Here is a 24,917-nt window from a genome sequence, read left to right as displayed (position 1 = left end):
ACAAAAAGCATGTTTTTTAAGTAAAAGAGATTATTTCTTAAACAAAAATACAATAATAGACTTTTCAAATAAAAGGAAGTAATTTTCAAAAAAAAAAAGATGATTATTCAACCAAAAAATATGAATTGTTTACAAAAGTATATATTTTTTTACCAAAAACGTTGCCTTTTTCAACAAAATCGTTGAATTTTCACAAAAAGTATGTTTTTTAAATAAAGAGATTATTTCTTTAACAAAAATACAGTATTAGACTTTTTAAACAAAAAGAATTTATTTTCGAACAAAAATGATGATTATTCAACCAAAAAATATGAATTTTTTTACAAAAGTATACATTTTTTACCAAAAACGATGACTTTTTCAAAAAAATCGTTGAATTTTCACAAAAAGCATGTTTTTTAAGTAAAAGAGATTATTTCTTAAACAAAAATACAATAGTAGACTTTTCAAATAAAAATAATTAATTTTCAATAAAAAAAGATGAATGTTCAACCAAAAAATATGAATTTTTTTACAAAAGTATACATTTTTTACCAAAAACGATGACTTTTTCAACAAAATCGTTGAATTTTCACAAAAAGTACGTTTTTTAAGTAAAAGAGATTATTTCTTAAACAAAAATACAATAGTAGACTTTTCAAATAAAAATAATTAATTTTCAATAAAAAAAGATGAATGTTCAACCAAAAAATATGAATTTTTTTACAAAAGTATACATTTTTTTACCAAAAACGTTGACTTTTTCAAAAAAATCGCTGAATTTTCACAAAAAGCATGTTTTTTAAGTAAAAGAGATTATTTCTTAAACAAAAATACAATAATAGACTTTTCAAATGAAAAGAATTTATTTTCAACCAAAAAAAATGATTGTTCCAGCAAAAATATGAATTTTCAATAAAAACATGAATTTTCTACCAAACAATATAATTTTTCGACCAAAAAAGATTAATTTTTAACAAAAGACTTTAATTTTGAATAAAATAGTTAAATCTTTAACTAAAATGTAGAATATACTACTAAAAAGTAGAATTTTGAACAAAAAAATTATTCATTAAAAATTCCACTTCTTGGTTGAAAGTTGAAGGAATTTTTTTAATTTCATTTTTTTTCGTTGAAGATTCATAATTTTAGTTGAAAGTTCGTTTTTTTTTTGTTAAACAATTTAATTAGAAACTCTTTTTCTTGTAATAAAGTTTTTTAAACTGCAAATTGAAATATTTTTTTAAAAAAGTCAACTTATTAATTATAAATTAACTTTTTTATAGAGAATTAGGCTTTTTTGCTTGAAAATTCAACAAATTAGTATAGAATTAAACTGTTTTCTAGAAAATTCGTTTTTGTTTTTATTGAAAATTCATTTTCAATGAAAATTGATCTACTCCATTTTTGGTTAAAAATTCAACTTTTTTGGTTTAAAAATAATGTTTTTGTTGTTGAAAATTCGTCTTTTTTGGTAGAAAATCTTTTTTTTTTTTTTTTGTCAAAATGACTGGACTGGAATTAAGATACTTTTATTTTTGTAACATTTAATTTTGTTGTTGAAACACTGATTGGTTTTTCAATAATTTAAGTTTTTTTATATTTGAAATTTTGAAAATTAAATTGATGTTTCTAAATTAACAAATAAATTATTGAAAATGTTATACATATTTTATAGTAGTACTTTCCCCTGATAAATATACAAAAGTAGGTCTTACTTTTTCATTGAATTGCATTAAGAAAAAGCAAAAATAATTAAAAACTTGATGCTGTTTGCAAATAAACAAAAATATATATGAAAAAATAAGAGTAACTATTACTAATTATTAAAAAAAGAAAAAGTCATAAAAACATGTAGTTTAATATGAAGAAAATTTAATTTTGAAATACACTTTGAATGTAATTGATAGCCTGTAGAAAAATATTATATATTAATTCTAATGAGATCAATTTTTATTAATTAACATAACAATTTTCCTTGTCTTCTCAATTCAATTTTGATGCTCAATTCTTCAATTGCATGAAGAAAAAAATAAGTAATATTGAAATTTGTGGTTACTTATAAATGTTATATTTAATAATTTTTTTTCATTACGCTGGTTTACGCCTTTTTGCTCTACAATTGACGTTCGGGTCCGTTCTAAATTTCTAGAATATTTTCCAATATTACCAATGAAGTCATAAAATGATATTGCGCAATTATTGTGAGTAACGAATTTTGCTTAAACAGCTTAAAGGTTATTCATTATCTAAAAGAGTATAATGTTCGTGTTCAGTTTCTATAATATTCTTAAATGTTGCCGATGATGCCATAAAATAATATTTGTCAATCGAGGCAATTATTTTTCACAAATTTATTTTCTTCAGTATTTATTAAACAAAGCAACAAAGAAACACAGTTTTGTAAGAAACCTAATTCTTTGCACGACTTTTTTTGACAATTTTTCTGTACAATTTGTTTCTTAAAGTTTGTTTTAGTTCAAAAAAATGTTCTTTCAAAGAGTAGCAAATTTTTGCGTAAACAGCTCGAAGGTTATTTATTACCTCAATGAGTATAATATCCTTGCCAAGTTTCTAGAATATTTTTTAATGTTACCCATGACGTCATAAAATTATATTGCGCAATTGCGAGTAAAGAATTTTGCGTAAACAGCTTGAAGGTTATTTATTATCTCAATTAGTATAGTTTCCATTATAAGTTTCTGAAATATTCTTATTACGTTATAAAATTATATTGCATAATTGTAATGAATTTTGCGTAAACAGCTTGAAGTTTATTCAGTATCTCAATTATTATAGTGTTCGTGCTAAGTTTCTAGAATATTCTTGAATGTTACCGATCACGGCATAAAAAGAGAATGCACAATTGTGAGTAACGAATTTAGCGTAAACAGCTGAAAGGTTATTTATTATCTCAATTATTACAATTATGAGTAAAATAAAGGAAGCAATAAATCATCCTTGCTTTTCTGATTCCTTACAACTATACTAATTGAGATGGTAAATAACCTTGAGGCTGTTTACGCAAAATTTTTTGCTCACAATGTTAGAACTTTGCTTTCTTATCTACTAGTTGCTGACCCACTGTGATCCCTGTGTTAATTCTCACTACCCTAGCCCTTTTATACGGCTTGCCTAATCCAACTATCTGCCCTCTGTCCTTTTAAGGAACTCAGACAAAAACTCGGTCATCGACTTCAACTTTGCGATTTGCTAATCAAGCCGGTACAAAGGATTACGAAGTATCAACTTTTGCTTCGTGAAGCTCTCCGCTTGACCGAGCGAACTCAGCGATCTTCGGAAATCGAGGGACTTCGAGCGGCTGCTCACGTTATGCGCATCATTCCAAAAGCTGCGAACGACATGATGGATGTCGGCAGACTGCAGGGTTTTGACGTAAGAATCTCTATTTTAAATTCCAGGCCTCGAACTTACTAATTATTTGCACAAAAATTCATACTAAATACATTATTAGCTCACAATTTTCCGCCAATGCAGACTTTAAAACGGATTCAAAAGGTTACAAAATAGATCTAAAAATTTCAAAATATTTCAAAGCATTTATAATATTTCCAAGGATTTTGAACATTTTAAAAAGAGTTTATGGATTTCAAAGACTTGAAAAGGATTCAAGGATTTGAGAAAGGCGTGTAGACAACATTCTAAAGATTTCACAAAGATTTTAAAACTTTGAAAAGATCTCAAGGATTTTAAATATTTTTAAGTGGATACAGTACACCAGATTTCAAAGATTTCAAAATATTTCAAAAATTTTCAACGATTTCAAAAGATTTTTAGAAGCTTTCAAGAATTTCACTAAGATTTCGAGGATTTCAAAAATTTTACCAAAATTTAAAAAGATTGAAAAAGATTTCACACAGATTTCAAATATTTTAATAAAAAATAAATTCAAAATTTCATAAGGATTTGAAATTTAAAGATTTAAAAAAATTTTAAAGATTTTAAACGATTTCAAGAATTTCACTAAGATTTCGAGGTTTTAAAGATTTTACCAAAATTTAAAAAGATTTAAAAAGATTTCGCACAGATTTCAAATGTTTCAATAATTAAAAAATGAATAAATAAAAATATTTAAAAAATAAATAAATTCTAAATTTCATCAGGATTTGAAATTCAAAGATTTCAAAACATTTTAAAGATTTTAAACGATTTCAAAAGGTTTTTCGGAGATTTCAAGAATTTCACTAAAATTTTGAGGATTTCAAAGATTTTACCAACATTTAAAAAGATTTCACACAGATTTCACACAGATTTCAAATATTTTAATAAAAAACAAATAAATAAAAATATTAAAAAAATAAATAAATTCAAAATTTCATAAGGATTTGAAATTCAAAGATTTCAAAACATTTTAAAGATTGTAAACGATTTCAAATTTGTTTAGAAGAATTCAAAAGATTTTACAAAGATTTGGAACATTTTACAAATGTTTACAAATATTTCACAAATATTTCAAAGATTTTACCAAAATTTTAAAAGATTTCAAATATTTTAATGATTTCTAATGATTACAAAAGATTTGGAAAATATGTCAAAGATTTTAAATGATTTCAAATTTGTTTAGAAGATATCAAAGGATTTCACAAAGATTTAAAAAAAAAGTTACAAACAGTTCAAATATTTTACAAAGATTTTTAAACGCTCAGAAGATTTAAAGGATTTTAACTTTTTTTAAAGGGTATAGTAAATCAGATTTCTAACATTTCAGAACATTTAAAATTTTTGCAATGATTCAAATTTTTTTTAGAAGATTTCACCTGATTTAAAAAGATTTCAAGGATTTAAAACTTTTTTTAAAGATATCAAAGATTTCAGAATATTCCAAAAGTTTTCAACAATTTCAAAAGGTTTAAAAAATTTGGAGAAGATTTCAAAAGTTTTCAATGATTTCAATCGAAAACAAAAGTTTTCAAAAACAAAGATTTAAACAATTTCATAAAGATTTAATTGATATTTTAAATAAAACAATTTCATTTTGATTTAAAAAAATATTTTAATTCAACCAAAAAAGACGAATTTCCAACAAAGTAGTTAAATTATTAAACCCATTACAGATAAATTTGCATACCAAATAGTTTTATTTTTAATATAAAAATAAAATGAAATTTCCACCCGTAGTGAAGAATTTTCATATAAAAACGACGAGTTTTCAACCAAGAAAATTAATTTTATACGAAAAAAGATGAATTCTCAAAAAAATACATAAAATTTTAATCCAATTATTTGAAGTTTCAACGACGAAAATTAATTTTAAACAAAATAGTTAAAATTTCAGCCGAATTTTTGTTTTTAACCAAAAAATACAGTTTTAACAAAAAAAATGTTTTTCTACCAAAAAAGACGAATTTTCAAAAAATACCTCAATTTTTAACTAAGTACTTGAATTTTAAACTAAGAAGATTAATTTCCTACCAGAAGAGATGCATCTTTTAACGAAATATATGCATATTTACACAAATTGTGAAAGTTCTAATCTAAAAGTTTAATTTTCTACCGAAACAGAATTTTTCAACAAATGGCATAAATTTCCAAATTGTATTTTATTAATTTTTAGTTTATATTATTTTCGTTACATAACATTTTTAACTAAATAATGAGAATTTTAAACAAAATTGCTAATTTTCAACTATCAGTTGAATTGACAACAAAATACTTAAATTTTCAGTTAAAAAAATTAATTTTTACAACAAAAAACGAATTTTTGATTAAGACTATGAATTTTCAAACAAAAAAGAAAAAGATCTTTTGATAAAGTAGTTCAACTTTCAACCACGGAGTTGAATTTTCACCCTAAAAATAAGGACTTTCAACGAAAAATCTAATAGTTTACATTTCAAGAAGGAATATTTTAATAAAAAATGTTTAAAAACCGGAACATTTTTAAACAAAAAACATGATTTTGTGCCAAAACAGATGAATTTTCACCCAAAAACGTTAATTTTTAACTGAAGGAAATTAATTTTGAATCAGGCAGTTGCATTTTTAATTTAAATACGTAAAATTTCAGCAAGAAGAGATAAATTTTCGCACCGAAACGATTAATGTTTAATGAAATACTTGATTTTCCTACAAAAAAATTTGTTTGTCAAAAAAGAAAAGTAATTTTAATCAAATTGTGAAATTCTTAAGCTAAAAATATGAATTTTCGCAAAATAGTTAAGTATTCTACCAAAATATAATAATTTTTAACAAAAAAATTGCATTTTAATTAAAAATATGAGCTTTCGATCAAATAGTTGAATTTTCAACCGAATAATTAAATTTCTAACCACAAAGATTAATTTTCTACCTGGAAAGGATTTTCAACGAAAAAGTTAATTTTCAAAAAAATAGTTAAATCAGGAAAAAATTAATTTTCTAACAAAAAAACTGCAGTTTTAACCAAAGAAGTGTTTTTCTACTGAAAAATACGATATTTCAAAAAATATAAAAATTTTTGATCAACTAGTTAAATTTTAAACATTTTTAAACAAATTGTGGAATTTTAATTAAGAAATTTAATTTAATATCGAAACAGAATTTGTCAACAAATTACATAAAGTTTCAACTAAATTTGAACAATGGATGTGATTTTTGTCCCAATTATATTTTATTAATTTTTAGTTTATGTTATTTTCGTTTAGAAAAAATTGTTAATTAAACAATCTAATTTTTAGAATAAAAAATTTCAATTTTAAACCAAAAATGAATGAGTCAAGTTTTCTTCAAAAAAGTTTAATTTTGTACCAAATTGTGGAATTTTCAACCCAAGAAAAAGAATTTTTAACAAAAAAGCTCATTGTCAACCATCAGTTGAATTGTCAACAAAATAGTTACATTTTCAGTTTTAAAAAAAGTGCATTTTTAACCAAAAAAATGAGTTGTTAACTAAAATTATGAATTTTCAAACAAAAAAATATAATAGTTGAAATTTCAACAAAAAATATTTTAATAAACAATAAAACAGTCACATTTTAAACAAAAATTTGATTTTATACCAAAAGAGACGATATTTCATTAAAATACGTTAGTTTTCAATCGAAAGAAATTAATTTTGTATCAGTTAGTTGCATTTTTAAATAAAATAGGTAAACTTTCGGCAGGGAGAGATGAATTCTCAAACGAAAAAGATGAATGTTTAACAAAATACTTGATTTTCTATTTAAAAAAATTTGTTGTCAAGAAAGAAAATGAGTTTCAATCCAATTGTTTAATTTTTAAGACAAAAATACGAATTTTTGACAAAATAATAGAGTCCTCAACCAAAAAAAAAAATGTTTTTAATCAAAAAGTTGCATTTTAATTAAAAATATGAGCTTTCTATAAAATAGTGGAATTTTCAATCGAATAATTAAATTTCCAACCAAGAATATTAATTTTCAACTTAACAAAAAAAAATTTGTAATAAAATAGTGGAAGTTTCAACCACAAAGATTAATTTTCTACCAGGTGATTTTTATTTAAAAAGTTAATGCTGAAGAAAATAGTTAAATTTTTAGTTGAAAAAGTTAATTTTTTAACGGAAAACTGCAGTTTTTACTAAAAAAAAGTATGTTTTTCTACAAAAAAATACACATTGTAAAAAAATATATAAATTTTTGACCAACTAGTTGAATTTAAAAACGCAGATTAATTTTATACCAGAAAAGATGAATCTTGGAAAAAAATATATACATATTTAAACAAATTGGAGAATTTTAATTCAGAAATTTAATGTAATATCAAAACAGAATGTTTCAACAAATTACTTAACTTTTCAATTTAATAATTTGACGAATTTATCTGATTTTCGTTCAATTTGTATTTTATTAATTTTTAGTGTATATCATTTTTGTAAATCAACCTTTTTTAATTTAACAGTTGAATTTTTATTTAAAAAAATTTCAATTTGGAACCGAAAATGGACTAGTTAAATTTTTTTCAAAAAAGTTAAATTTTTTACCACATTGTGAAATTTTCAAACAAAAAATGATATTTTAATAAATTATTTAAACTTTCATCCATGAAGTGGAATTTTCACCCTAAAAAGATGAATTTTCAACGAAAAATGTAATATTTGAAATTTCAAAGAATTAAAAATTAAAAACAAATTCAAAATAAAAAACAAGTTTAAAATAAAAAGCAAATACATTTTTAACCAAATAATTGAATTTGTAGCAAAGCATACGAGTTTTCAACAAAAAACTTTTATTTTTAACTGAAATAAATTAATTTTGGTTCAAACAGTTTCAATTTTAACCGAAATAGGTCCATTTTTTTCAGGAATATATATGAATCTCCAAACGAAAAAGATGAATGTTCAACAAAATACTTGATTTTGCAAAAAAAAAAATTTTCAAGAAATAAAATGAATTTCTTTCAGGTTGTGTATATTTTAGCCAAAAAGACGAATTTTTTATTTTAAAAAATTCAATTCTGTACAACGAAATAATAAAATTTACAACCAAATAATAATATTTTTAACTCAAACAAATTATTTTTGAATCAAGAATTTAATAGTAGATTTTTTAACCAAAAAGAATGAACTTTCAACGAAAAAATGTTCGATTTTCTTGTTGGGTTCTAATAATTCAATTCGAATTAATCTGAAGAAAAAAAAAATCTACAAAAAAATACGAATTTTAACAAAAAATTTGTGGACTAGAGATATGTTTAATACATGAAAAATTTTAGGACACTATTTTAATATTATTTCTACAAATTTTTGACACTATTTCAAACAAAAAAATTATCTTTCAATAAAGTAGTTTAACTTTCAACCTTGGAGTTGAATTTTCACCCGAAAAAGATGAATTTTCAACGAAAAATGTAATATTTGAAATTCCATGAAGAAATATTTTAATAAAAAATAAATCATTTTTTACGAAATAATTGATTTTGTATAAAAACAGAGGAGTTTTCAACAAAAAACTTTTATTTTTAACTGAAATAAATTAATTTTGGTTCAAACAGTTTCATTTTTACCCGAAATAGGTCAAATTTTTTCAGGAAGATATGAATTTCCAAATGAAAAAGATGAATGTTCAACAAAATACTTGATTTTTCAAAAAAAGAAAAATGTTGTCAAGAAAGAAAATTAATTTCGTTCAGGTTGCTGATTTTTTTAGCCAAAAATACTAATGTTTAATTTGAAAAAATCAGTTTCTAACAGCGAAATAATAAAATTCGTTAAATTAAAAAAATTTAAATTAGATTAAAATCCAAATTAAAAATCCTATTTAACGTCCAATAATCAAATTGATGCAAATTCATGTTAAAAAAAAAGAATCCAACCACTAAATTTGTACCGCAAAAAAAATCTTATTATACTCTGCAAAAATTTGTAACCAAATAATAATATTTTTAACTGAAATAACCAAACTGTCAACCAAAAAATGTTCGATTTTCTTATTGGGTTCTATTAATTCAATTCGAATTAATCTGAAGAAAAAAAAAAGTAAAAATAAATACGAATTTTAACAAATAATTTGTGGACTAGAGATTATTTCTTCAAATTTTTGACACTATTTAGACTATTTTTCAAATTTTCGACACTATTTACAATATTTTTTCTTATTTTCGACACTATTTGCACTATTTTTTATCTTGAAAGTGAGTGCGAGGCCTGAAGTTGATTAGTTTTTTTTATTCGCCTACAAAAAATGTATGCCTTTTCTCATTTTTAGGGTAAAATTACAGCTCAGGGTAAACTGTTGCTCCACGGTCCGCTAATGGTTGCCGAGCTCTCAGCCATGCCTTCTCGCGGACGCGAGTGGCAAGTCTTTCTTTTCGAGCAGAACATAATTTTTAGTGAGGCTGTCGGGAAAAAAACGCAGTTTACTAGTCCTGCCTATATACACAAAGCTCACATCCAGGTACACTATTTTCACCAATTTTACCTCCTCCTTTCTCTTTTTAAATACGAAATGTAAATATAGGGTATCTAGTGAACTTGAAAACCTGAAACTCTCCTTGCATTTTTTTTAAACCTTGAAAAGCGGGAAATCTCGATTTTTTCACGAAAATCTTAGATTTTAATTATTCTTTTTTTTTCTTTTAAAACAGTAATTTTATCGAAATGCGAAGAGTAATTTAAATCTTTTAGCCTATTATGAAAGAAACATCTCGTTTAGAAAAAATCGTGCTGTTGAAAATTTTTTAATTCGTCAAGATATAATTTATATTTTGTTTATTACAGATTAAATAAAGATAATTCAAGGCACTTTTTGTTGAGGTGTTCAACTTAGAAGTTACATTTTCAATCATAATCTTAAATTTTTAATTTAAAAAGATGAAGATTTTACAAGCCAGTTTAATTTTGAAGCAAGGAAGACTAATTTTCAACTAAAAATATGACTTTCATAACAAATTTTCAGATTCAGGGGGTCTCGAAACGTGGAGGTCCGTTGAAAAACTGTGATGTCAAATTTCTGACAATTCTAATACTTTCTCAATCATAAATGATAAGAATGTAAAAAAAAGATTACTTTTTAAGTAAATATTTGAATTTAGATTAATTATAAAATAAAAATATAATTTTTTTCAAATAAAAATAATTAGCTTTCAATAAAAAAGGATCAATTTTGAACCAAAGAAGATGAGGTTTTAGCAAAACAGTTCAATTTTTAGCCAAAAGGTGATTTTTGTTACAAATAGTTGAAATTTGTCAGCCAAAAAGACGATTTTTAAAATAAAAGAGAATTTTTAATCGAAAAAGTGTCAATTTTCGACCAAAAAATATGACTTTTTAAAAAAATAGTTGAATTCAGATTAATCCTGATAAAGAAATATAATACTTTTTTTTTGTTTTGTTTTTGATAAAAAGAACTAAATTTCAATCGAAATAGATTTTTTGGACCAAGAGGTTAATTTTAAACAAAAAAAGGTGACTTTTTAAGAACCTAGTTCAATTTTCAATAAAATAAATAAACGTTCAAACAATTTATAGAATTTTGAACTAAACACTAAAAACTTTTCAATACAAATTATTAACTTTGAAATATAAAAGGTGCATTTTCAATAATTAAAAAAAAATCTTTTTCTACCAAAAGATAAATTTTCAACAAAAAAAAAATTAATTTTCTAGAAAAGTATCAATTTTTGACCAAAATCAATGACTTTTTCAAAAAAATCGTTGAATTTTCACAAAAAATATGTTTTTTTAAGTAAAAGAGATTATTTATTCAACAAAAATACAATAATAGACTTTTCAAATAAAAAAATTAATTTTCAATCAAAAAATATGAATGGTCAACCAAAAAATATGAATTTTCATTTTAAAAAAATGAATTTTCTGCCAAACAATATAATTCTTCGTACAAAAACGATTACTTTTTATACAAAAGACTTTAATTTTCAATAAAATAATTGAATCTTTAACTAAATAGTAGAATTTGTAAACAGAAAGTGGATTTTTGAACAAAAAAAAATATTAATTCAAAATTCCACTCCTTGGTTGAAAGTTGAACGAATTTTTTTAAATTTCATTTTTTTCGATTTTTTGAACCAAGAGTTAATTTTAAACAAAAGAAAGGTGACTTTTTAAGAAACTAGTTCAAGTTTCAATAAAATAAATAAATGTTCGAACAATTTGTAGAATTTTGAACTAAATATCAAAAATATAATAGTAGAATTTTCGATACAAATTATTAATTTTCAAATATAAAAGGTGCATTTTCAAAAATTAAAAAAAAATTTCTACCAAAAGATAAATTTTCAACAAAAAAATGAATTTTCTAGAAAATTATCAATTTTTGACCACAACCGATAACTTTTTCAAAAATATCGTTGAATTTTCACAAAAAGTATGTTTTTTTTAGGTAAAAGATATTATTTATTAAACAAAAATACAATAATAGACTTTTCAAATAAAAAGAATTAATTTTCAATCAAAAAGATGAATGTTCAACCAAAAAATATGAATTTTCAATTTAAAAAAATGAATTTTGTGCCAAACAATATAATTTTTCGTCCAAAAACGATTACTTTCTAACAAAATACTTTAATTTTCAATAAAATAGTTACATCTTTAACTAAATAGTAGAATTTGTAACAAAAACGTAGAATTTTGACCAAAAAAAATGATTCATTAAAAATTCCACTCCTTGGTTCAAAGTTGAACGAATTTATTGTCATCTCTTTTTTTTTCGTTGAAGATTCATGATTTTAGTTGAAAATTCGTTTTTTTCTTGATAAAAAATGAAATTAAAACTTCTTTTTGTTGTAAAAAAGTGTTTTAAAACTGCAAATTCAAATATTTGGTTAAAAAAGTCAACTGATCAATTGTAAATTAACTTTTTTTTTATTTGATATTTTCGTTTTTAAAATTAAAACGTTGTATAGAGAATTAGGCTTTTTGGCTTGAAAATTCAACAAACTGGGATAAAATTAAACTGTTTTGTATAAAATTCATTTTTCTTTTTATTGAAAATTCATTCTCAATGAAAATTTATCTATTCCATTTTTGGTTAAATATTCAAATTTTTTGGTTAAAAATTCAACATTTTGGTTAAAAAATTAGGTTTTTTTGTTGAAAATTCGTTTTTTTTTTTAAATAGAAAATCAATTTTTTTTGTCGTCAAAATCTAGTCATGTTGAAAATATATATTTTTTGGTCAAATATAACTTTTTTTTATTTTTAATTAAAATTTTCTTGTGGAAATATCAACTGTAACATTTTTTGATAAACGTTAATCTTTTTTATTGAAAATTCAACAATTTGCATAACATTATTTTTCATTCTTGACTGAAAATTTTTTCTTGGTAGAATATTCACTTTTTGGTAGAAATTTTATCTCTTTTTGGTTAAAAATGCAACCTCTTAGTTGAAGATTCATCTATTTTGGTTGAGGATTAAACTATGTTGTTTAAAATTTTTTAAATTGGTATAAAATTCAACTTTATTGTAGAAAATTTGTTTTTATCTTTGTTGTTTTTTTTTTGAAAATTAATTTTTCTCAGTAGAAATTCACATCTGCTTAATTTTTTGGTTAAAAATTGAACTTTTATGGTTCAAAAATGCAGACTATTCTTCTTTTTTGTTTGAAAAAATAAACAATTTGATCACGGATTTAATTATGTTGTAAACAGTTAAATGATTTTGTAAAAAAATAGTTTTTATTTTATTTTTTTATTGAAAATTAGTTCTCAGTGGCCGTTTTAATCAAAGAAAAAATCTTCTGGGCATTTCTCGGTTTACAACAAATTACAACTTTTTTTGTCTTATTTGACATTTGTTTAACACCTATTTGTTCATTGATTAACTTGGATTTATATTTTTGAAACTTAATCTAAATTTTTGAACTATAATTCATGAATGTTCGAAATTCCGAATTTTGCAGATTTATCTGCATTTAATTTAAAACTGTTCAATTGAAAAGTGTTAGCACCTTCCACTTTATACTTGTAAATTATTGAGCATTAGAATACAAAATTGTTGAATTAAAAAACTTTTAAACTTCATGTTTAAAAGTTAAAAATTCAAGATTTCTGCTTTAAATGCTTTAATTTATTTTGTATTACTTTAAATGTAACAATGTTTAGAATAGAGTTAGATTTTTTAAATTTTACCTACCGGGAAAAATGTTTGCGAATCGGGCAAAAAAGCAGGATTATTTTCTTTGATTAAAACTGTCACCCTAATTTTATATAATAGTGTTTAAGATATTATAGAAAAGTTCGTATTTTCGACGAAATTAAGTGTGAAGCATGAGATGCGTCATGAAAATGTGTTCGTTAAAATCGAAGGAGCTTTAACGAAAGAGAATTCACAATCACCAAATGATATTATCGAGCGCACAGCGCAAGAACCACCAGTTGCGCGTCTTAGGCGCGCTCAGGTTTGGGAGCGAAGCGCGCAGCGCGAATAGTGCGCGCCCTCGCGGCGGTCAGATTTTTTGAGCTCCTTTTGCGCGCCGATCCCTCTATTTCTTCATTTTTTTTTTGTGTTTTCTAGGTAAATAAACTGAGCCTCGAAGACACTTCGGAGGATCCGGACAAGTTTGTGATTCGGTCGACCGATCCTCGGAAACCAGGTCTCGGATTCGTGTGCATTGCTGCCGACGAGAGTGGACCGCGCAAACAAGAATGGGTGGACACAATCACTGCGATTCTCCAGACCCAGCGTGATTTTCTCAAGGCGATTCAGTCGCCCATAGCCTACCAGAAAGAACTAACAACCAAAGATCCACTGTAAGCCTCTCTACCCTTCCTTATACTCAACTCACTGACTCTAGTCTCTTAACACTCGATCTGTGAATAGTCGTTCTGACATATTTTTGTATATTTTATATAAAGATACGAACGCAGCAAGCTAGACGACGCTAGTCGCTTCTGAATCGTTAACCCAGAGTCCTTCCTCTCTAGAAAAACAAAAACAACAGGAAGAACAAACAAATCAAAACAAAAAAAATGAACAAAAAAAAATCCATTGCTCTTGGCTTTTTTCCGAATTCATTCTTCGTCGTTGATTCTCTTTACAAAATAAATTCTCTCTAGCTCCCAGAGCCTCTAAAAACGCGTGGTAATCCGTTCCAATGTGCATATATACATACGTGTATGTATTCATATAGACTTGTAATTGACATATAAATATTATATATATATATATATATGATATAAATATATATAAATGGAAGCACGTTGAGGACGCGCCTAGTGACGATAAAACAAAAATGTACGATATATTTATAATAATTTTAATAACGTTTATAAACGCGACACTGAAACGGTATGTCGGCAGTGTATGTACATAAATACATATTACTCTTGGAAGAAACAAAACTATAATGGACTCGTAAACTAACACTTTGTTTAGAATAAATCGTAAATTGACCAATGATAATTATGCATCGTAAATCCTGATCCAAGCACCAATCACTTGACCTTCCCAGCACTAATTCTAGAATAAATGCTTCTTTTTTTATTTTTTAAACACAGTACCTGATGCAATGAATCTTGGTAGATTCAGTCGTGTTGCTTCCATGGAAATACTAACCTGAGAAACCGAAAAATTTGATTTTTCAAAACTCTGTTTGAAGGTTTAAGGCCCTGAAAACCATCGGGAATTTGGAGAAAATTCTATTTCTAATGTAAATCGAAAGAAAAATAGTATTTATATGAACATGAAGTAGATAAAAGAGTTGTGGTTGTTGTTCAAGCAAATTTGGACAACCATTATAAAATGTTCCTATTGAAATTTAAAAAAAAGCTAACAATTCTTTCCTAAAAAAGAAAAAATTCCTTTTTTTGGACAAAAATAAAAAAAGAGGGAATATCTATTTTTTGTTTTTTTATTCTTATTTATTTTTGTGATTATCAAATCATAAGGAAAAAAAAAGATTTGTAAAAAATAATCACCAACGTTTTGGCAATCATCAATTTGGTCGTTGGAATCTTGGTTTTATTTTCTGTAGTTTTGCACATTAATTTGTTTGTTGAGCGTTAAATAGGATTTTAAATTTGATTTTATACTCATTCAAATTTCTGAAATTATAATCTTTATAGTTATAAATTTTATTATTTGGTTGAAAATTAAACATTTTTCTTGAGAAGACATCTTTTTTGGTCACAAATTCAACAGTTTTATTTAAAATTCGTGTTTTTAGATTCAAAATTCCACTCCTTTTATTTAAAATCAATATTTTGTTGCTAATTAGTTAAGTGAAATCTTTTTTGGAACAACTTTTTTTTCGGAAAATTTGTCTTTTTTATTTAAAATGTCGACTTTTTTAGTAGAAATATTGCATATTTCTTGGATAAAAATGCAAATCTTTTGTTGAAAATTCAAATATTTCTTAGAATATTTACTTTTTGTTTTAAATTCCTTTTTTTATTTTGAAAAGTCAATTTAAATCCTTCTGAAGAAAAATTCGACTTTTTTTTTGAAAATGTGTATTTTTTATTTAAAAATTCACCTGTTTTAGTAGAATTTTCATTTTTCTTGGACAAAATGCAACTGTTTGGTTGAAAATTGAACTATCTTGTTAAAAAGTCATACTTTTTGGTTAAAAATTCGACGATTTAGCAGGAAATTAACTTATATTTTACAATTCTAATTTTAGTTTTGGAAATTAGCTGGAATATTCTTTGGATGATAATTGAACTATTTCATTCAACTTTTTTTTAAATTTTGTCTTTTTGATTTTAAAATTCTACCTGCTTTAGCAGAAATTACATCTTTCTTGCATAAAAATGCAACTATTTGGTTAAAAATTGAACAAAAATTTGCATTTTTTATTTAAAAATTTACCTTTCTTAGTAGATTTTTCGTTTTTCTTGAAGAAAATTGCAACTGTTTGTTTGAAAATTTAAGTAGCTTGTTAAAAAATCATACTTTTTAGTTAAAAATTCGACTATTTGGCAGAAAATTAACATATTTTTTTGCAATTCTTATTTGGGTTTGGAAAGGAAACTGGAATCTTCTTTGGATGATAATTTAACTATTTCATTCAACTTTTTTTTTGAAATTTTGTCTTTTGATTAAAAAAAAATCATTTTCTTTATCGGAAATTACATCTTTTTTGGATAAAAATGCTACTATTTGGTTACAATTTTAAAAGTTTGCTTGAAGTCATAACTTTGGTTAACAATTTTTCTGTTTTGTTGAAAAGTTAACTATTTCGTAAAAGATTTACTTTTTGTTTAAATTTAATATTGTGTTGTTGAACAAGGAACTAAAATATTTTCTGAATGGAAGTTCAACTATTAAAAACATTTTTTTTTTTAAATTAAAAATTCATCTGTTTAAAAAAAATGTCACCTCTTTTGGATAAAACTGCGAATTTTTGGTTGTAATCTAAACTATTTTGTTAAAAATTGATCGTTTCTGATTGATAATTCTACTGTTTTATTGAAAATTTAACTATTTCGTAGAATAATTACTTTTTGTTAAAATTTTAGATTTTTACTGTTGTTAAATGAACTTAAATCTTTTTTCGATGAAAGTTAAACTTAAAAATAGGTCTTTTTCGATTAAAAATTCATCTGTTTTAGTTAAATTGCATCTTTCATAGATAAAAGTGCAACTTTTTTTAAATTGAAAATTCAACTATTTTGTAGAAAATTTACTTTTTGTTCAAAGTTTATGTTTTGGTTTTGATAAATGAACTAAAATCTTGTTTGGATGAAAGTTAGGTTTGAAGAAAAATTCGTATTTTTGTGTTGAAAAGTCAATTTAAATCTTCCTGGAAAAAAATTCAACTCTTTTTTTGAAAATTTGTCTTTTTGATTTAAAAATTCACCTGTTTCAGTAGAATTTCCATTTTTTTTTTGGACAAAAATGTAACTTTTTAGATGAAATAAACTTGTTCAAAAATCATACTTTTTGTTTAAAAATTCGATTATTTAGCAGAAAATAAACATCTTTTTTACAATTCTTATTTTGGTTTTGGAATGTAAACTGGAATCTTATTTGGGTGAAAATTTAACTATTTAAAAAAAATGTTTTTTCTTAATTTTCTGGTTTAGAAGAAATTCCATCTTTCTTGAATAAAAGTGCAACTGTTCGGTTCAAAATTAAACTCTTTTTTTCAAGTCTTACTTTGATTTTAAAATTCACCTGCTTTAGAAGAAATTTTATCTTTCTTGGATAAAAATGCAACTATTTAGTTGAAAATTCAACAATTTTTTTGAAAAGTCATAATTTTTGGTTAACAATTGTGATGTTTTGTTGATAATTTAACTATTTCGTAGAAAATTTACTTTTTTTCAATTTTGTATTTTTGTATTGAAAAATAAACTAAAATCATTTTTGGGTGAAAGTTAAGCTTCAGAACATAATTTTTGATTTTTATAAAAAATTATTTGTTTTAGTACAAATTTCATCTTTCTTGGAAAAAATGTAACTTTTTTTTTTAAAGAATTCAATTTTTTTTTAAATTGATTTAAAAAAATTTTTAAATTGATTTTTTGTTGAAAAGTTCATATTTTGATCTTGAAAAATCAACTGGAATCATTTGTGGATGACAATTCAACTATTTTTTGAAAATTTGTTGGTTTTTTACTTAAAATTTCAATTTTTTAAAGAGAAATTTCATCTTTTTCGTATAAAAATGTAACTATTTGATAGAGAATTCAAAAATGTTGTTGAAAAGTCATCCTTTTCGGTTCAAAATTTGTCTTTTTAGATTCAAAATTCAATTTTTTCCGTAGAAACATATTCTTTGATAAAAAAAATTTATATTTTGATAGTGAACAGTCATCTGAAATCTTTTTTAACCGCGAATTCGCATTTTTTTATTTATGTTTTTATTGCAAAATTCACCTACCTGTAGAAATTTCTTCTTTTTTTAAAATGAAATTTAGATAAACTATTATTTCTTTCTTGAGTGAAAAATCTTTATTTGTTGAAAACTCATCTTTTTGGTTTTAAAATTCTTTTTTTTTGTATGTACATTTCATCCTTTTTATTGAAATATATACTATGACCATTTTTTATGGGAATTTATCTTTTCAGATTGAAAATTCAATTGTTGTATTAAAAATTCAATCATTTTGATGAAAATTCAAGTCTTTTCTTAAAAAGCCGTTTTTTATAGTCGAAAGGACATTTGTTGTTTAAAATGAATTAATCAATTTGAAAATGTTAAATTTGTATTTACAATATTTTTTTATTCCGTCCGGTAATCAATAAAAGAATATTTTCATATAAAACTGAATGCATTTCAAAATTTTTTTAGTTATACAGAAAAACATAATTAATCATTTCTGAAATTTGTTTAGGTATAAACTCCATGAATTCGAATATTACATTCATCTTTGTGAATTGGAAAGTCGTTTTTTTTTCGTAGAAACTTATTTTTTGTTAAAAAATTCATATTTGATCTTAAAAAGTCTGCCGGAATCTTTTGTGGATGAAAATTAAAATTGTTAAATTTCTTTTAAATATATTTTTTTGTATTCCAAATTCATCTGTTTTAAGAAAAATTCCACCTTTTTGGATTAAAATGCAAATATTTGGTAGAGAATTTAATAATATTTTTAAAAAGTCATCCTATTTGGTTAGACATTCGTCTTTAAAACCTTTTTATTTATTTTTTTTTATTATTTATATTTTAACTTGAAAATTCATCTCTTTGGTTGAAAGTTGAACTATTTTGTTGAATTTTATTAAAAATTTATTTTTTGATTGAAAGCCTATGTCTTTGGCTGATAATGAAACTGTAATGGAAAAGCCTTCTTTGGTTTAAAATTAATTTTTTAACTGAAAATGTAACTTTTTCAATCTTTTTAAGAATGCTCTATTTTGGTTGAAAAATCTCCTTTTTTTGGTAAAAAAATAAATAATTTTCTTGGTTTGAAATTTAATTTTTGTTGGGTAAAAATGCATTTGATTCGTAAAAAATTAAATTTTTGCTGAAAACACATTTTTTATTTGAAAATTCGATTTTGTAGAAAAAATACGTCTTTTTACTTGAAGTTTCATCAATTTAGATAAACTTTTATTCCTTTCTTGAGTGAAAAATCTTTATCTGTTGAAAATTCATCTTCTTGGTTTTAAATTCTTCTTTTTTTTTTATATAAATTTAATCTTTTTTTTATCAAAATATAAACCATGACACTTTTTTGTTGACAATTTATCTTTTTAGGTTGAAAGTTCAAATATTATGTTAAAAAATTAATTATTTTTTTGAAAATTTTAATATTTTGTTAAAAATCCATCTTTAATAGTGGAACAAACATTTTTTGTTTAAAATAAATGTTATAAATTTGAAAATTTATAATTTCTATCTGAAATACTGTTTTAGTCCGTTTATAAAAGATTCTATGTTAAAAATTTTGCAATATTAAAATGCTGGTATTTGAATATTAATGATCGAGGAACATGAAAAATCAGGGAATTTTGAAAAAGATTGAAAAACATTTTTTTTTTCTTTTGATCGTTGCATAAAAAATGGAATTTTCTCTGAAGAAAACTCGCCTTGAAGATTTATGAAATCCGGTTTATCGATGATTTCCAGGGACCCTAAATTCAGGGTTTAGTCAAACAGTTTTTTAGTTTTTGTCTACTAACCGAGGTAACATCCCGTACATACAGGTTGCGATCTTGCACTGCATGCTGATTATATTTAATCTTAATTTTACTTTTTTTTAAATATTTTTTTTTATTTGAGAAGGAGAGGTTTTGAATTGCGAGAAGCTGATTCGACTGGGGCTTTACAGATTGAAAGTACATAAAAATCCATTAGATAATTTTTTTTAACCGCTGGACCGGCAAACCGAAAAATAACAGTAAATTAATTTTTTTGACAGGGAACTTTACAAATTTTTAGAAGAAAATCTATCTAAACGCTTAATATCACCAATCTTTTTACCAGATGATATAATTCAATTTAAACCCATATTTCTATATTTTTTCATTGTTGAGAAAATATTAAAAATTTTTTAAATAAGCTCCTTTCATTTTTTGTTAATTTTAAGATAATTTTTTAACTTCTTCAATTATATCATTCAATTTATAATGCGTAATTCTAAAATATTTTACTTTAAACATTTTTTATTTTAGTTTTTAATGTTTAGGCTTACATTTTTTATTTAAAGAATTAAACAATTAATATATAATTAGGGATTAATCATTCATCTTTGTTGTAAAAGTTTTAATTTTTACAACATTTGAAATTACAAAATTTGAAAATTATTCTCTTTTGACTAAAGATTGAACAATTTTTTTGAAAATTCGTCTTTTTTGCTTAATTGAACTGTTATTCATTTGAAATTAATTTTTTTTTTAATATTAACTGTTATATGTTTTGTTAAAAATTTTATTTTGGTATAAAAATCAACTGCTTGGTTCAAAGTTTAACTACTTCGTAAACAATTTATTTACAGTTTTAACTGTCCTATTTAAAACATTTTTAATTTGTAACTGAAATTGTTGAATTTTTGTCTATAAATAAAAATTTATAATTAGAGTTTTTGAAAAGATTAAAAATTAATTTAAAATGTGAAATTATTTCAAATAATTTAAAAGAAAATGTAGAGTTTTACAGATTTCAGACAAAAAATTTAGATGCTCTTTAAATATTTAAGAGATTTTATTTATTTTGCAGGTGTTTTTAAGCAAAATTGGAATTGTGTGAAGAGATATTTAGAAGTTAAAAAAAAATCTTGTAAAGTTAAAAAGATTGTTAAGATTTTCAAACAAAATTTATTTCTTTAAAGATTTAAAAAAAAATTGTTGAAGTTTTTTGAGGATTTATAAAATTTTTAATGCAATAAAAGAGTTTTCTTGAGATTCCTGGAAAATTTTTTTATTATTTTTAATTTTGCAGTCTTTTTTAAAGAAAAATTGTAATTATTTTTAAAGTTATTTAGGAAGGTTTTAAAGTATATAAAAATAATGTTAACAGGTTTAAAATAAAATTTAGTTTTTTGACAATTTTTTAAACAAAATTATGAAGCATTTTAAGGATTTTGTAGGTTACAAAACAGTGATAAGGTTCCTTGGAAAATTTTAAATAATCTTCTATTTTTAAAAATTAAAAAGATTTCCAAAATTGTCAAAAAAGAATCTGGAATATTAAAAAATTCTAATTATTCTAAATATTTAAAAGTTAAAAAATTAATAAAATATAATATTGAAAAGTTTGTTAAAAATTGTTAAACAAATGTTGTTGTTTTTTTTTTTGAAAATTTTGAAACAAAATTTTGAAGCTTTTAAGGATTTGAAAGGTTTTTAAATAATAAAAAAAATTTCTTGAGATTTCTGGGAAAATATTAAATTATTTTTAATTTTGAAGTATTTCTTAAAGAAAAATTGGAATTACTTTTTAAAATATTTTGATGTTTTTAAAATATACAAAAATAGTTTTAAATTTAAAAAGATTTCAATAGATTTCAAACAAAATGTACATTTTTGAACAAAGTTTTGAAGCTTTTTAAGGATTTTGGAATTTTTTAAGGTTACAAAAAAGTTTTAAGATTCATGGGAACATTTAAATAACATTTAAATAATTCTCAATTATTTTTAATTTTGCAAGTTTTTTTAAATTCGATTATTTCAAACGATATTTAGAAGTTAAACAAAATTCAAAAATAATTTAAAAATATTAAAAATTTTTATTAACAAAATGCAGAATTTTGAAATAAGTTTTTAAAGCTTTTTAAGGATTTTGAAAGGTTTTAAAATTACGAGAATGTTTTCTTGTTACTTCTGGGAAAATTAAAAATAAATATGAAAAAAAAATCATTTGAAGGGAATATTTCGAAATATTTCGAAACAAAAAACAAGTTTTTATTAAAATATAACAATTGATGAGTCATTAATTTGAAACTACTTAAAATCAAAGTAATTTAACTTCTAATTTACGAAGTGTTCAGTTAGAAAATTTTTTAATGCTTCCAGCTTAAAATTGCTTAAAGTGATATAATTATGAAAATTTATTTATTTATTCTTCGCTTTGTAGCATTACAAATTATATCGTTAATTTTTTTTCACTGAATCTAAAATTAAATTAATTACATTAATTTAAAATTGTTTGATTAAAAAGGTTCAAAAGCTATTATAAATATTAATTATTGAGATTTTGAGTAATAAAATTTTGAAGGAAAACATTTTTAAACTTCAATTTTAAAAGTAAAAAATTCAAGAATTCCACTTTTAGTGCTTAAATTTGCAGTTTGGTTTTTATTACTCTAATTTTAAAAAAAGTTTATTTTCAAGATTTACAAATTTATTTATTCATTCTTCACTTTATAGCATTGAAAATTATATCTTTGATTTTTTTCACTGATTCTGAATTAAAACTAATTAAATTAATTAAAAATTGTTTGAATAAAAAGGGTCAAAAGCTTTTATTTTATACATATCAATTATTGAGCCTTTGATTAATAAAATCTTGAATGATAACATTTTTAAACTTCAATTTTAAAAGTAAAAAATTCAAGAATTCTACTTTCAGTGCCTAAATTTTCAATTCAGTTTTTATGATTCTAAATGAAAAAAAAAGTTTATCTTTAAGATTTACAAATTTATTTATTCATTCTTCAATGTATAGCATTGAAAATTATATCTTTGATTTTTTTCACTGATTCTGAATTAAAACTAATTAAATTAATTAAAAATTGTTTGAATAAAAAGGGTCAAAAGCTTTTATTTTATACATATCAATTATTGAGCCTTTGAATAATAAAATGTTGAATGACAAAATTTTAAAAGTTAAAAAAGAACTTCACTTTCAGTGCTTTAATTTGCAGCTCATTTTTTATAACTCCAAATTAAAAAAAAAAATTATCTTTAAAACTTCGAATGTTTTAATTTCATTGATCGTGAACAATTTGTACGAATTTAATGACAAAACAAAAAACTAACATTTTTCAGGACCCTAGTTCATGGCTGTCGGCACGGCCGATAACAAGGAATTTCTATTCTTTGATTTAAAAATGACCAATAGATTTTTATGTACTTTCACCCTCCAAAGCCCGAGTCAAATCTGCGCCTCCTTCTGATTGATTCAACGAATCTATAATTTTCCGAAACGATCGTAACCTGTTGGTACAAATGGGGAATTTGTCTCCTGTGGTACTGTGTTTGGCATTCATTTTTAATTTGCTGGCGTACAGTCGTGGTGCGACATCTGACCCAACGCTTCGAGCGGTCACGTCAATACCGCCAACCCTGACGGTTCCCGGATCAGCGAATAAGGAGAGGGACTCTCAGCGAAATACTCCAGTCATCCAGCGTTCACGAACTGGAGGCTTGGAGAGCTTGGAGTCTCCCAGGACGCCGAGTCCTACCAAGAGCAAACTCAACTTCCTGGAGGGATTCAGGAACACTCTACGCGCTCGCTCGCCAGTTCGTTCCAGTTCCGTTCCGGTGAGAGTCAAATCCATCATCTCTAATCTGGCACGCATCCCCCACACAAGCAAACAATCACTCGGATTCTCGATCTGTGACTGATATTCTTCTTTCCAGCAAAGGGACTCTTCTGCTTCCTTCTCTTGATGTCTGTCGCTATCCGCTCTCTATTGCATTGCCTTCTGTTGTTGCGACAATAAACCCGCGTACCTCTATTACCGGCACGAACGAATGAAGGGCAAAAGACGTGTCGAGTAGTGAGCTAGCTTCTCTTCGGTTTCTGATTGATTACAATTTGCTTGGCCTGTGCTATAATCAGGAAACGTTTGAAGGATTGATTGACTGGACGCATAAATTTGACTAGCACGTTGGGTAAAGGTTCTGGTTCTCTTAATGCTACTACTATTGGTACTCACTATTTTTTCAATACTTCTACAGTTACTAGAATTACTGTCACTCTTGCTCTATTCTTCTGCTTCCAATGCTATCGCTACCACTACCACTGTTTCTACTTTTAAGAATACTACAATAGCAGGTACTGGCAAGAGCATGTGGGCCAAGTCGAGGCATGAGAAGGAGCATGTTGACCACCTCCAGCAGGGAGGGTTGAATTGGGTCTTGGGTTCTCAACAGGTAATACTAACTAATCTAACCTTCAGATTGAGAACATTACCGATTTCATCAAGTCGTCTTTACGTTATCGTAAAGACACCGTAACGACACAGACATAGAATTTCGTAAAATTGTCGCAACGATATCGTAAAGATGTCGCCACATTGTGTGCCCACTGGGTGCCTTTTATGAAAAAATTTGACAAGCTTTTCAACAGTTTAAAAAACATATTTATATTCTGAAGGGCGCTAGCGCCTTTAAAAATCAAGGCTCATTTTCAATAGGAAACCCGGTCAGTGGTCCGATACTATCCAAATGATAAGGTTCCATTTCAGAGAGACGAAATAAAAAGATGCTAATTTGGATGGCAAACTCTCGAAGCTTCAAAATCCCATATAAATTGCATTGGTAACATCAGCGTCCTAAACTCTCTAGCACTTTTTAATTTTGGTTTCTTCAAGATGGAACCTCCTCATTTGTCAGGTCGATATAGTTTGATAAATTCATGAGAATAATAAGAGAATAATAATAAAATAATTATTATTCTCATGAA

At 24.3% G+C, this 24,917-nt stretch overlaps 1 protein-coding gene across 6 annotated transcripts in view; it reads left to right on the top strand.

Moving 5' to 3' along the window:
• LOC117177557 (triple functional domain protein) overlaps positions 1-24,917 on the top strand; it is a 293,847-nt gene that overhangs the window by 228,382 nt on the left and 40,548 nt on the right. For 5 of the 6 annotated variants that reach the window (XM_033368361.1, XM_033368360.1, XM_033368359.1 and 2 more), the window contains 4 exons: positions 3,148-3,375; positions 9,645-9,833; positions 13,913-14,148; positions 23,518-23,770. In XM_033368361.1, the coding sequence (XP_033224252.1) occupies positions 3,148-3,375; positions 9,645-9,833; positions 13,913-14,148; positions 23,518-23,770 (906 nt within the window). Of the gene's footprint in view, positions 1-3,147; positions 3,376-9,644; positions 9,834-13,912; positions 14,149-23,517; positions 23,771-23,869; positions 24,010-24,917 lie in introns of those variants that run through there. The other variant, XM_033368362.1, reaches the window with a different exon arrangement.

The sequence above is a fragment of the Belonocnema kinseyi genome, chromosome 7, assembly GCF_010883055.1.
Source record: "Belonocnema kinseyi isolate 2016_QV_RU_SX_M_011 chromosome 7, B_treatae_v1, whole genome shotgun sequence".
NCBI classification, from domain to species: Eukaryota; Metazoa; Arthropoda; class Insecta; order Hymenoptera; family Cynipidae; genus Belonocnema; species Belonocnema kinseyi.
The sequence above is the reverse complement of the archived record's forward strand: the minus strand, read 5'-3'. Positions and strand labels throughout refer to the sequence as shown.